This window comes from Cheilinus undulatus, linkage group 2 (assembly GCF_018320785.1).
Source record: "Cheilinus undulatus linkage group 2, ASM1832078v1, whole genome shotgun sequence".
Lineage (NCBI taxonomy): Eukaryota > Metazoa > Chordata > Actinopteri > Labriformes > Labridae > Cheilinus > Cheilinus undulatus.
This window is the reverse complement of record NC_054866.1, coordinates 39,872,533-39,886,361: the sequence shown is the minus strand read 5'-3', so window position 1 is coordinate 39,886,361 and position 13,829 is coordinate 39,872,533. Positions and strand designations below refer to the sequence as shown.

Sequence of the window (13,829 nt, the reverse complement as noted above, 5' to 3'; positions counted from 1 at the left end):
AGATGTCACTGCACACCATGTTGGTATAAGATTTCAATACTCATCCCTGCTTGAACCTGGGTTGCCATCCTGAATAAATGTAGCATCAGTATGTGAAGCTCAGCCTTACTGCTAAGTAATCTGTGCCAAAAAGTGTCTTTTTGAAACAGGTTTATAAAGAAAATGTCCCTTGATTCATCTATAGAAAGCACTTTAAGTGTCTGAGTGACAGGAAGATGAGTGGCTGTTGAAAACTGCATGTTGCCTGTAGTTTTGGATGAATAAGAAGATTCTGTCACAATTTCTGCTCAGTCTTCACTGTTTCTGAGTTAACAGACTCAAGACACAGATATGGGGTTTTACTCTTATGTGGCACCGTCTCATGATTATGTCTTCAAAATGAAGATGAGGCGGTGAACCAGTCACATATTGTGTATTTCATTTCAGAGAGTGAGAAAAACATAGAAGACCAGCGTTATCTGTTTAGGTTACATAAAAATAACCAAAGGAACATGTATTGTTTGAACTTTTTTATTCATCTCTTTTTTTTTTAGTTCTTTTTCCTTTTTTGCTTTACGAAACAAATGTTTGCAGATGTCCTATGAATAAACAACAGCACCCTTTTCTCCTTAAAAAACAGGGGTCCTCCACCCCTGCCCTGCCAAGAAAAGAGACTCTTCTTGTCCAATTACAGCCTCTCCAGATTCCCAAAGTGACTCTTCTTCGTTCCTGTGTTTAACATTCGTTTAAGTGCATTAGTAGACAACAAAACCTTTTCGGATTAATGTGCAATAGCTGAGTTTTATGGTCAATGCGAAAAACAGATATTTACATTGCAGCTATAACTCACATTAACGGCCTTTCTTATCACTTGAGCTCGTGTCAGAACCGGAGAGGCAGACAATCACAACGCAAGGAGTCTCCTTTCAAGCACAGCCTTCGTAAACAGCAACCTTTACCTACATTATCATCATCATCGTCATCATCAGGATTAACTAGACTCTTTTGTCATACCTGTTTTCCTCCAGTAAGACAAAAAGGTTAATAGATAGAATGGTTTAAAATAAAGTTTAGTGATTGTGCTTTTAAAACCAAAGTAAAACAAATAACAAACATTGACGACAACACGAAACATAACAGTGCATTACAAAAAACAAAATCAAAGAAAAAAAATCCCAAAGTGGCACTTTCTTGGGGCAGCTAAATAATATAGCATTTACAACATGGATGGAAATGATAAAATAATTATTATATTTACTGGCATAATAAAATTAGAATTCGCAAAATAAAAACAAGGAAGACAAATTTGAGGTACCACGATGGGTAAAACAAGAGGACATCATGTATACACGTATATTTACAGACAGTCCGCCCCTCTCTCTGCTTGCAGCTATTTTATTACAGTAACGTGTGACTGTATGGGCTCCCACAGTTCTGGTCAAAGGCAAGCCGAGTCATGTCAATGTCTGGAGTAGGATTTCCCTCCATATTGCATTGGAATTCAACATAAATATACTAGTGTGTATTTTGTTTTGAATGCACCATTTCTTCTATCCTCAGACTCTCTTTCCTTTTTTTAAATGGACATAGAAAACGATAAGTTAGAAAAAAAAACAATTGGTCTGTTTTCCAAATGTAAAGAAACACTACTGATGGCAGCAAACATGATGGTGAATACTGAGATATTTAAATTGTAAGAGAAACAATGGTGCTCCTTTCTGGGAAAAATCAGGACAGTTCCTCGGTTTCCTCCTCTGTTCTTCAGCTTTCTACCATCTGTGGGAAAAAAAGACTTGTTAATCTTTCACAAATAGAAAAAGATACACAAGCTGTGCAATGTATGTGTTTATGATAAAAATTTTATTAACAGGTTTATACTCATTGGGCCTCATTCACCAACCCTTTTTGGGAAGAAATGACTTCTGAAGACCCACTCAGATTTCAGAGGAATTTGACATCGTTCAGCAAAGTTTAAAATCTAACACCAGGGCTTTACCCAGAGAAGCTTCATGAAACTGCCAAAAACAATTTGTAGGATTACCTTAAGAATACCTTTAATGGGAAACTCAGTAGGATATTGGTGATTGAGGCCCATTGTGCTTTGAGAATCAATTTGTGTAACTGAAATAATTTTTTTACCTCTAGCTCTTCATCTCCTGGTGTGAAGGCCCCCGTGGTGTTGAGGCCCATGTCTGCAGGGTTCCTGCGGCCTCCTTCTCCTCTCCGCCGGCCCCCGGAGCCCCTGGAGGACATGGAGCTGGAGGAGCTAGGGTCTCGGGGGCTGTTGACTGTGGGGAACTGTGGTCGACTGTACGGCAAAATGTCCTCTGAACCTAAAAGTCACAAATAAAGGTGAGATTTAAAACCTCTATAATCATAAACAGAATAAGGGATATCCTCAGGTGGCTTATTTTATTACCTGCGTGTTGGCGTGCCTTGTTGGCGATGCTGCCCTCATGTTTATTCCCTTTCCCTCCGTGAGCAGTCTTTTGTCTCTCCTGAACGTCTTTGCGCTCTGACGAGCTGGTTCTGGTATCTGAGCCGTCTCGGGGCCGATAGCTTCCCGTCCCCCCTCTCTTGTCTCGACCCTCTCCTGTTTTAGGTGAAATTACTCCTCTCCCCTCCAGGGCTGTCTTTGAGGGGTGCGTAGGCGATTTTAGCACCGCAGGAGGAGGGATGGGTGGAGGTGGGAGATCTGAGGAATAAACACAGGAGATAAGAAACAATAAGCAACGACATCAATAACTCTGGTTTATGTAATTACACAAGTGAGAGAAAGGAGAATCTGTGTACTCTTGAAACTTTTATGTGTACAATCTGTCAGTCAGCTGTCTCACACCTGTGAGCTGACACGCAAACACAGCTGCAGAGTGTGTACATATTCTGAGCACTGTACACTCCACAGTAAACAGAAGAGACGACATTACAGGGGCAGGATAAAGCCCAGAGAGTTATGAGATCTTAGCTGGAAGGAAGAGGGGAGCGTGACGGTCAGCAGCTGGCTCTCTGACCTGCTCGACTTCCCCCCGTCGATGAATCAATGCTGCTCGTCCTTGAGCCATTATTCATACGAGGCTGTTCAGTGGGCAGCCTTGCTTCGCTCTCATCACATCTTAACAGAACGCAGAGAGAAGCGCCTTGTCCACCTGGGATCAATGACTTTTCATCTTCTAATCAGAGTCCGACTTGAAGGATGGTTTTGCCAGCATCCAGGCACATAATTCACATAGGATTAGACAGTTAAAAGATGTAGCGAGTGCCAACTCTTACAGCTTCCTTGGATCCTGGAGGCTACCCTTAAATGCCCGTAGACTTTGCGGAGGAGAATCACAGCTTTAATTTCCTTTTTTACACACCAAAAAGGCTAATGAGGCAAGTGATGTCTTTGCTGCAGAATCAAGCAGCTTCGACACACTCCTCTGATTATCCTCCACCTCCGTCCACTCGTCCTGAATACAAAAGGGGGGTGAGTCAATATCATACAGCGGAGAGGCGTCTGCAGTTTTTTAATATCTCTCTTGCCTCCTGAGTCCTGCCTTGGTCTGAGTCCGATCAATGCCACAGTCAGTGAGATATAGCTCACCGCACGGGAAGAGCAGGGCGCCGGTTAGATTTATGAGGAAATATCAGTGAGGACGGAGCTCAGGTCTGAAATGTGGCTCTGAGCTCACCAAGGAGGGTGTAATGGAATGCCTGGTGGTTAATTAGACAGACAGGGACGGGACAGATCAGAGGGAATAGGAAAGGTTTAACTTCAAAGATGGAGACAAAGAAAGTACATCCAATATGACTCTTAGGGGTAATACAAGTCGGGTGTTTCTGTATCCTCTGTGCAGAGATGAGTAGGAGTCATGGGGGGTAAGGGAGAAAAATGAAAAATGGAAGTAGAAGGGTTGCCACAACAGCTGGCTCACTTGTTTGCCGTCTGATGGCATTTATTTGTGTTGATGTAGTCTGGATAGAAGTCATGGTCAAAACTGCAGTAAAACATAAATCTGTTGAATGTTTTCCATTTTTCCGTCTCTTTGAATTTCACAAGTCCACCTTCCCTCACCTATCACCTCAACACCAGCCCTCAGGACCACAGACATGGTGTGTAGGATGGGGGTTGAAGAGGAGACAGAGAGAGGGGGGCAGACGAGGCAATAACCTCCAAATGAAAAACAATCCATTCAGATCAAATGCAATCAGCAGGAGGGCTGATGGACAGACAGAGGCGCAGAGCTGTCATCCGCCCCCTCACTGCTCAAACAAAGACGGAGGAGAGGCAGAGAGAGGGGAGAGTGCTGGAGAAGAGGAGAGAGTGGAGGAGAGAGATGGAGCGATCACTCCAGAAGGGAGGGGCAGAGGATGGGGAAGGAGCCAGGATATAAGGATGATGGCAGGAGGTGGGGGTTTGGGGTAGAGGGTGGGATTTTCTGCAGTGATATAGCTGGTCTGGCTCCCAGTGAGCTGGATATTAAATCTCCCTGCCAAGTGCTTCCAACACTCAAGGACACCTGACACTGAGAGGAGAGCCAGCACTGGGACAGCACATACAGTAGACAGAGCTTGTGCTCATGCTCACAATCTGATATATTTAAAAAAAAAAAAAGACCCCTCAGAAGATCTAAGCAGAAGAACAAGCCACTGGTAGGTTAAAAATGACACTATAAAAAGCCAATTGCTCTTTTCCTTAACAAGGTTAAAGCTTCTCTTCCTGCTCTGGTGTTAGCCCCTGTTTGGTTTATGTCTGGGCTCTGAAGAGCAAAAGGTGGCACTTCAGTATGAGCCTGTGCACCTGGATCAATTTCATTAGCGGCTGAGAGGAGAGACATCCCAGTGTCAGCAGAGCCTGGCTGGTCAGAGCACCCCTGAGACACCCTCCCCTCTACATCCAACACGCCTGATCTGTTCAGCAGCATTACAGTGGAGCAGCGCTGCTATGCACGCATAGAGATTAACACATGACAGACGAAGGACTGAAACTTTGGACCCACACTCATCATGACAAACTGTAGTTTTTCTCTTTATATCAGTTGAGGATTTCTAGAGTGAGCCACTGATACAAACTCCTAAAAAAGGCTCTGCCAAAAACCTCATGCCTGATACCCGTCCCTTCACAGTATCTACATTACAAAAGGAAAAACTGAACAATAACTTTGTGACTTTTTTGTATCCCAAAAGGAGGAACCAGTCAGTCTTTAAAGAGGGGGTATTATACTCTTCCGATTTTTAAAACATAATTATAAAGTCACAATGTTGGATGTCCATACTTCACGTATGCAAATTTTCATTGGAGGGGGCGGGCACAAAACATTGAGTCCTGCCGCCGGCCAGCCTCCAGAAAATCGGCCAATCGGACGAAAGCAGGTCCGTGAGGGGGGTGTTAAAGAGACAGCAGCGAAACTGAAGCGTTTCAGACGGAGGTTAAAATAGGGGTTTTGTCAGGACGCTAGTGTGAGATACATGAGGAGTTTTTATCTAGTATTCTACTGAAACCCTATAAACTCACTTGAATTCATTAAAAAATATAGTTCTTGAAGCCATCTCCTGCCTCCGATGGATACAAACAGATTTAATTAGATGAGAGTAGGGAGGACAGAAAGGGGATGTTCTGCAGCAAAGTGCTTAGGTGTGATTTGAACACATGTTGCACTAGAGATTTAGCAGGTGAGCTACATGGGCACCATTTTCTAAATAACTTCTGCTTTGAGAATACTGTGTTATCTTGTGTGTACCTTCATTATAGGCTTCACGTCGCTGGTTCCCTGGATGTCCCACAGGATGTTGTTTCTGCTTCTTGGGAGGCCTCCTGTGTACAGCTGCCATACTCATGTTACTGTCTGTGGACACCGGGCTGCCAGGACGGTGGCCCGACGGGTTTATTTGGTATTTTCGTGCTGGAAATAGGAAACGACATTGTAGTTTTTAAACTGTCAACAGTTTTGCGGTGACATTTCATTAGGAAGTGGCCATTAAATGTACCTGAAGCTCCTCCCACTTCGTGGCCTTGTGCATTAGGATATTTGGCCATCCGGAGGCCTGAATACTCCGCCGCTGCTGCCACCGCTTGAGCAAAATCAGCATCAGTGAAGAAGGATCCATCTGATGAGCTGACGGCACTGGACCTCCCTGAAGAGACATTATCCTCTTCAGAAGCCGACCCCCACCCGTTGATCATAGAGCCAGTCACTGAGCTCTCCAGGTCGCCCATGCTGGACGCAGGCGTCTGTTCCAGCCCCCGTAGCAGCAACCTTCGCGGATGCATCTGGGGATGGTGGGGGTGTGTGTGGGGGTGGGTGTGGTGGTAGTGCATCTTGGCTACCTCTGCATCTGTCTCATCACACTCCTCCTCCTCTTCTTCCAATATATCATCGTCCTCCTCCATGGCATCAGTGTCCAAGGCCAACGGGCTAGTGATGTAGCCATATGTGTGCGAAGGGGAGAGGGGCCGTGGAGGGGTTGGGGGGCTCACAGCATGGCGCCTGTACGAGTTAAAAATGTGGTGTCAGAATCACCTAAAATCTTAAATATCTGTGGACGTATTCAGAGAAATCAACCCTCAAATCATCATGGAGCCATACAGTTGGCTTTGCATGTACAACCCTGTCTCTTTAAAAGTTTGAACAAGGGAGTTAACATATCAAATATTGTTATAATGGAAAAATATGAGCCAATTTTGAATTTAGAACCAGCAACAAGAATCCAAAAACCTTTGACAGGGTAATGTTTCACCACATTAAACACTTTTTGTCCCAACATAATAGGAAATGTTGTTTGAGCCTAATAATTAAAAGTGACTTATACTTAAACATGGGTTGATTAATTTCCAAGGAGGATCTTCACACCTAAAACTCATTTTAGAGGACTATGTTGTCCATGAATTTAAACAAAAAAATAAAATGAAAATAAAAGAACCAAAATATCAACACTGATATGCTTGAACAAGTTTCTTGTTTTTAAAAGGATTTGTTTGGTAGTTTGAGGCTTAATTCAAGATGTGTTAGTCTTCTTGTGCACTAACAAAAAGAAATACAGCAAGAAAAAAAATCTACAGAAACCAACTAAATGCAAACAATGATGTATTACTCCTTTACAAGAACTTCAAAATCTCTTCAAGAAAGCCAAATCGTTATGCTGTGGTGAACCTAGAGAAAGGGTTCCCTTGGAGGTAAGAAATTAATCTAAAAGCTATGGTATCCTTTGCAAAGGACTAACAGTGCTTACAGTATACAGAATTTGGAGTTAATAGTCATACAGGGGAGCTAATGTTTCTCTCTTCATTGCTTTCTTTCACCCCAGTCATGATCCTGACTGACTGTATTATTTGCAGGCATACCTGCGTTCATGGCTGTCTGGTACATCCTGAAGCATTGGCTGCATCTCCTCCTGGGGTGAGGGTGTAAGGGTAGCTGTGGACTGGTGACTGTAAGATACAGCAGCAGGGGAGGAGGCTGCCCCTCTGATAGGAGGAGTGGGCCCCCTCTCCATCTCCTCTTCCTCCTCCAGCTCGTCCGGCTGCAGGTACATATGAGAGGGAGGCATGGGGCACTGCATGTCTGGGTCACAGCTGCCAAAAGAGAAAAACAAGTCTCATTACCTACATATCACTCACTGAAAACATGCATGTTTTTCTATACTGCAGGCGGAAAAACATGCACTAAATATTCATGCCATCCTTCTATCAAGGTTTGACAAGAACTGAGCGCTAATAGATAGGAAACCCTCAGGGGAAAGTGCTCACAATGGATGCCAGAAACATGAGAGAAGACAGGAAGTACTATTTAAACATAGTGTGTGCATGCCTGTCAGATTGTCTGTTTCTTTGTGTCCTCACAGACATGTCCCACCTTTCTTCCATTGACAGAGAGTACTCCTCTGTGCTCCGACTTGGGGGTGGGTTTGCAGGGGGAGGGGGCAAGAGGTCAGCCCAATTCATTGTGCTCTGTTTGGGTAGTTTGGGGGTGCGCACTCCCTTCTTGTGACCCTGACTCCCTGTTAAAAACAGGGAAAAAAAGCATTTTGTCAGTCACAAGACACCTGCAGACACACCAACTTACATTCAGTCTATGTCTGAAAAACACATCAATTATTAATGCTGAAGAAATCACCTGGTAATGAGTAAGGGATCGACAGCTTTAACAAGACTGTCTAACAAAGAGAAAATCCTTTTACACATAAGAGTGCAAAGGCTAATGCAACCCCATACTTTATGCATGTGAGCACTCAAACCTCACGTTATTAAATGATAGGACATTTTTATAAAACTCAGTTATTTCCCTACAGCGATCTCACCAAGAGGCAAGAGAAAAGGTAGGAAGAAAACAGCAGAAAAGGGTCCAATTAATACTGAACTATTAGAATAGTGAACCAATGAGGTGTGAGGTGCAGTGAGCATTAAAGGCTTCTCCTTAATGACTTGAACTTCAAATGCAATATCAGAATGGATACATGGCATTAAGGTGGCAGCGTTGCATGCCGCCTGCAATGTGTTATCATTTGTCCTTGTCTGCAGACAGACATTGAGGTCCTGATGAAATTAGGCTGCTCCATACTGGAATTAAAGTAAAGCCAATTAATGTTAGCAATGCAAGGACAAAGAAGTAAAAAGCAAGAAAACAAAGAACTGATTAAAAATCAACCTTTTATCTTATTTGCAATAAATATTCCATAGCTTGGCATTGTACTCAACAAGTATAACACTCAAGCAGAAAACTGCATGATGCTTGTGCCTTTGTTTGGTGCATTGTTGTCAGTTTCCTCTTCTCTTTGTGTTCAACAATTTTCCACTCTCTAAAGGCATCTCCCTTTCAATTTCTCTTCAGGAAAGGCTGACATGGAAATTAATCAAATCGCCATTTTAGAGCATGCATTATTAGCCCCTCAGAGTGATTTATTGCTTTTGAGTATTTTCAAACAGGGCTGGAGGGAGTGCATGTGATTATATGGTTCACAACAATAATACGCCTTGAAAACATATTGAATAGAGCCTACACACAAAACCTGAAACAAAATTTTAACAGAGAAAGTCCCCTGATAGGTTGTTTTTTATAACCTGTGTCACTTCTTCCGAGGACTACTCCTTTAATGCCCCAGCGGTCTTACCAGAGGTGCTGCTACTGCCTCGGTCAGAGCTGTTGTAGGAGCCTCCATGGCTGTCATGTGTCTGGTTGTATGGGATGGTGGCTGGCATGGGGCTGTCCCCTCCTCTGTAGCGATCTGATGGTAGGCAGAATTAATAGTATGGTAAGTAAAGTGCTAGGCAGACATCTGTCAAACTTAATTACATCCTAATCTAGTGTGTGGTAATGCAAAGGTAAGAAAACACTTCACAATGTAAAAGTGAAATTATACCATGGTATGACATAACACGGTGTTACGTGTTACCAGAGGCATGCAGAACATGCTGTATAATCTCAGGTGAGTATGTTACACATGCAACATCTGCACAAAAACCTCAAAACTATCACACCAGCTGTGGTTCCTCTGTAGGTACAACGGCGTGATGATAGCTTTGTTCAAAGCTCCTAAAGATCCCAGAGTTATCTTTGTCTTCCCTTCAGAAATGTGACACCAAAGATAAACCCTCACACCTGCCTTCATCACAAAAAGATGACCCAGATACCGACGACAGCAATTCAGGCCCGGGCCCACATTTAGCGGCAAAGATTACAGAGGATTGCATGGAGGGTGATGAGGGGTTACATGAATTGTGTACAGACAGCAGAGAGAAAGAGTGATGATGCTGATGTTGAGGAGAAAATATGAGAGTGAAACTTTTTTTCTACAGGGCCTCTAAGGAAAGGATGAAAGAGCCAGGAGGAAAAAGCAAGAAGTATCAGATGAAGGAAGATCACGGCTCAGTGCTGGCTGCTGGGTATTCCACACACTCACCCTTGTTGAGCTTGTTTTGCTCCATGATGTTGTACTGCAGCTGGGAGCCCATGTCCTGTTTCTGCTGCTGCACTGAGCTGGGCTTCCAGCAGTGTTTCTCGTTCATCTCCCCTCCAACCCCAAGTCCTACTCCTCCTCCACTCCCACCAGTCCCTCTGTCTGAGTTGATGTTGTTGCCCATGATGGCTGACTGGATAAGCTGGGTGGTGGCGTATGGCGTTGGCTGGCCTCCCGGTCCCACAAAGCGTCCTTCTTTCAGGTTGGGGCTGTTGAAGGTCTTCATCTCATTGATCTTGTTGGACAAGTCTACGTCACCGTAGACTCCTGACTCTGGCACAATGAGGTTGGTCTGCTTGTTTTCCATCTGGTTGTTATAATTGGCGATGCAGTCGGCTGGAGAACATGAGGAGGGTATTTAGTCAATCTCGTCTGCTGCTGATCAGCTTAGCAGCAGTATGCCAGCGCGGTAAAAGCTTAAAACAATGGAGCTTCATCTGACCTACTGCCGAGCTGAAAGCATTTATTTGAGGAGAGTGAGCAACATTTACATACTAATTTTGAGTTTTTTAAACAGAGAGACGTTTCTATTTCTGTTTAAAGTCTCAGTGATGATAGCCAAATGATCTACTTTGGGTGAGTGACACGGGTTGTATTACACCTTCCTGCTCACCCTCTCCCATGACTCAATGTGGGTGTCATCTCTGTTCTTTCCCATCTGACAGCAGGAGCATCTTTGCTCATTGAGAGGGACAGAGAGACATGTCTGTATCAAAGACCTGGAAAGGGGCGTGAAGTAAAAGCACAGCTCCACTGACAGATCCAATTTTCCCTGGCTCATAAAATATTCAAATCCTCCAGCAGATCTGAGAGCCAGCCTTGCGGTAAATACCAAGGACGGCCATAGGTGTGTGCTGCTTGTGCCACGCGCCTCACATTTCAGCTGCACGGGCTCGATCAGCTCGACACTTCAAAGGTTGACGTGTGAAAGCGCCCCTATGGCAGAGATAAAGGGACATTAACTCTTATTTCTTTGCTCTGTCACCTCGTCAGTGATCCTCTTAATGTTCACAGAGTTTAGGTTTGGCACACACACAAAGCATGCGTCTGGCAAGCTCCTTAGTGTCATACAGTGGGGCGTCATGCGAAGAGTGAGGGCTGCCTTTAGCCTGTTATTCCCTGTTAAACATCTCACATCATGTTAAGGCTGAGTTAAACACTTCAACCCTAGAAGAAGGCATGATTAGCACAGAGAAAGAACTCAACCTGATGACTATAAAGTCTACAAAATGAATTATTAATCCACCCTGGGAAAGGTTTGAAGTAATGAGCTACTATTGCAGGGCTGGATGGATATTAGGCCAAACAGCTGGGTAGGAATTATGGGCTGCCCTTAAAGACGGAGTCCCAAAGTGCATAATTTAGAACATAAAGCATTTCATAGCAGTCCAAGTTTCTGAAGAGAGTTAGGTCAAAGCTGAACATTAATAACATTAAGTTCTGTGTCATCCATGCTGAAGTTTTTGGCCTTAAGTTTTACTTTGTTCTCTTTCCAAATAGGGCATAGTGCATGAGACTAAAACTTTATATTACATAGCTGAGCTGTAGTTTGCTCCTGTGAGGCTTTTTTTTTTACCCTAAGTAATGCTGAAAAACAAAAAGGCCACCTGCTGTTCCATAAGCATCTTTCCCTTTCCCTTGCCACCCTACTTTACATTCTCTCTTCCTCCTCTCCTTCGTTTTATTGTATGTTTTAGCATAAACTTATTCCTCATCCCTCCTTCCTCCTCCCTTCCATCTGCTCCTCCAGGTGCACCTTCCTCCCTCTATAACCATCTCTTCCTCTGCTTCTGGCCACCGTCTGCAGTCCAGCCTTGACCTCTTCGCCCGCTGCACATTTCTTAAATAACTGAGCACTTAGGGGAAATTACATTACAGGCTATAACAACAGTATGGAAATCAGCAGAGCAATTCGATTAGCAACAGAGTACAGCCATAAGCCCCTCTCAGTGTGCTTCTTTTATTTCCTGCCTAAAACAGCTCTACTTTAACCCACGATAAATCAAACACACAAGCACAGTCGCTCTTAATCCTAATATTTCTCCAGGTTTTTCTGGTGGAGACCTGCAGAAAGGAGAGATACACAGAACAACTCTCCAGGGAGCTAACCCACATATCAGATTTTACTCATTGTGGATTCCCCCAGTTCCTTCACTTCTTATATCTATAGTTATTTTTTCAAGAGCTGCATTGTTGGGTTTGAGGGGAATATTTATTTTGGTAGTTGTTTGTGCATTAAAGTGTTGACACTACATACCTGGGCGGCTGTATGTTGCCAGGTTGCTGTCGCTGTTGCCATTGCCTGCAGTGCAGCAGTTGATGCTGCAGTCGTTGTGGTTGGAGCATGAGTTGGGCCATGTGTCAGCTAACCAAGGCTGTGTGGCTGATTCCCCCATGTTCAGCAAACCAGGCCTGAGAGAGGGAAAAATTGGGCTGAATGTTTAACAATAGTAAGAGACTAAGCCAAAGCCACAATGACATTTATGTGAATGAACTGAAACACCCGCAGAACATAATATTTGAAAGAGAAGATTATGTGGAGTTTATTTATCCAGCAGCTAAGAATAGGAAAAACAGAAATCCGGCTTTACTTCTTCTTGCCTTTTGGCCAAACACACACAGAGGCCTGGGGAGCACATTAGAGCAAAACCCAGCTAAATAAATTGTGTGTGCTTGACTTGCCCACAGCCGATGACACTTTTCCTCGTGAGCATTAGCGATCAGCATGGATTAGACAGCCAATGTTACGAAATACGCGTCATGAACAGCCAGTGAACCACAAACACTTCCAGAGTAGATTCAATGGTGTCAAAAAACATCTCTGTCATTTAAAAAGTTTTTTGGAGCTGTACAGAAGTGAAGAAGTGGAACTGGAGCACCAGAAGAGAAACCCCTGGTGGACCAGTCATCGCCCGGCAATCCATCTCTATTGTTTCCACATCTTGCTCCTATTTCTGCTGCTTTTAATCCGAACACAATACAGGATCGCTTGTTCAACAGGGATCTACTGTACAACCTGACCTCAAGCCAACAACTGAGAGTTAAAGGAGCTGGGAATAAATAGCCGCCTATTGCTCATGAAATGAATCAATCCAGAGCACAAAGAGAGTGCAGAGCCATACAGTGTTTCACTGTTCAAATCTCAACAGAACGACTCCCGGTTTGCATACCCCTACACTGAATTAAAGATGAATTACGTTCCCTCTCAAATAGCTCATTTCTTGGATTCATTTCGAGTAATGAACACATTTGTCTCAAGCAGCCAAATACAATTCTACAACAGCTCCTCAATCACCCCACATGCAGTTGTATGTTGAGACTGAATGGCCATTGTCTTTGTGTAGAGCTGACACAGCCTTACTGCATATAAGGGGATTCAATCATAAAATAATGAATATGGATTTATTGCTGATGGCTCAGAGCTAACGACTCATTAACACATGAAGAGCAGAGAACTTAGATTTAAAAAGACTTTTTTGACTTTACACTCAGTTTTCACGTTCCATAGCGTTATAAAAACATGTCAATACTAATCCAGTGCATCTACATATTACTATTAGCACACTGATGCAGTGTTTACAGACCCAGTGTCACTGTTTGTGCACAATGCACCATTCCACAGCATGAAGAGGTGTGTCTTTGCTTCTCCATGTCTGCACGTGTCTTCATGGTTGTTTCTAAGGTGATGCTATGGCACAGCCTTGTGGTTGGATGTGGTTTTCCACCAAACAGGATGAGGATGGGCTCCTGGCAGACTACATGGGGCTTTGTTCATTTTCTAACAAACCAAATCCAACTCCTTACCACTCCTTGGTTCTCTGCTGGTTATAAAGTCAAAGCACTCCCCCTAGTGTTTGTTGAAAGGTAGTGCAGATGCCCAGCCCTGCACAGCCTTTTTTTTTGTTTATTAAATTCCA

The 13,829-nt window shown here is 43.7% G+C and overlaps 1 protein-coding gene across 4 annotated transcripts in view; it reads right to left on the bottom strand.

Annotated features, from left to right (window-relative positions):
* Positions 1-521: 521 nt before the first annotated feature.
* Positions 522-13,829, bottom strand: part of robo1 (roundabout, axon guidance receptor, homolog 1 (Drosophila)) — a 350,443-nt gene continuing 337,135 nt past the window's right edge. For 3 of the 4 annotated variants that reach the window (XM_041803292.1, XM_041803300.1, XM_041803310.1), the window contains 10 exons: positions 12,170-12,324; positions 9,856-10,248; positions 9,067-9,180; positions 7,812-7,956; positions 7,301-7,531; positions 5,947-6,446; positions 5,700-5,861; positions 2,399-2,674; positions 2,119-2,312; positions 522-1,755 (listed from right to left, as the gene is read on the bottom strand). In XM_041803292.1, the coding sequence (XP_041659226.1) occupies positions 1,741-1,755; positions 2,119-2,312; positions 2,399-2,674; positions 5,700-5,861; positions 5,947-6,446; positions 7,301-7,531; positions 7,812-7,956; positions 9,067-9,180; positions 9,856-10,248; positions 12,170-12,324 (2,185 nt within the window). In that variant the 3' untranslated portion in view covers positions 522-1,740. The remainder of the gene's footprint in view (positions 1,756-2,118; positions 2,313-2,398; positions 2,675-5,699; positions 5,862-5,946; positions 6,447-7,300; positions 7,532-7,811; positions 7,957-9,066; positions 9,181-9,855; positions 10,249-12,169; positions 12,325-13,829) is intronic. The other variant, XM_041803317.1, reaches the window with a different exon arrangement.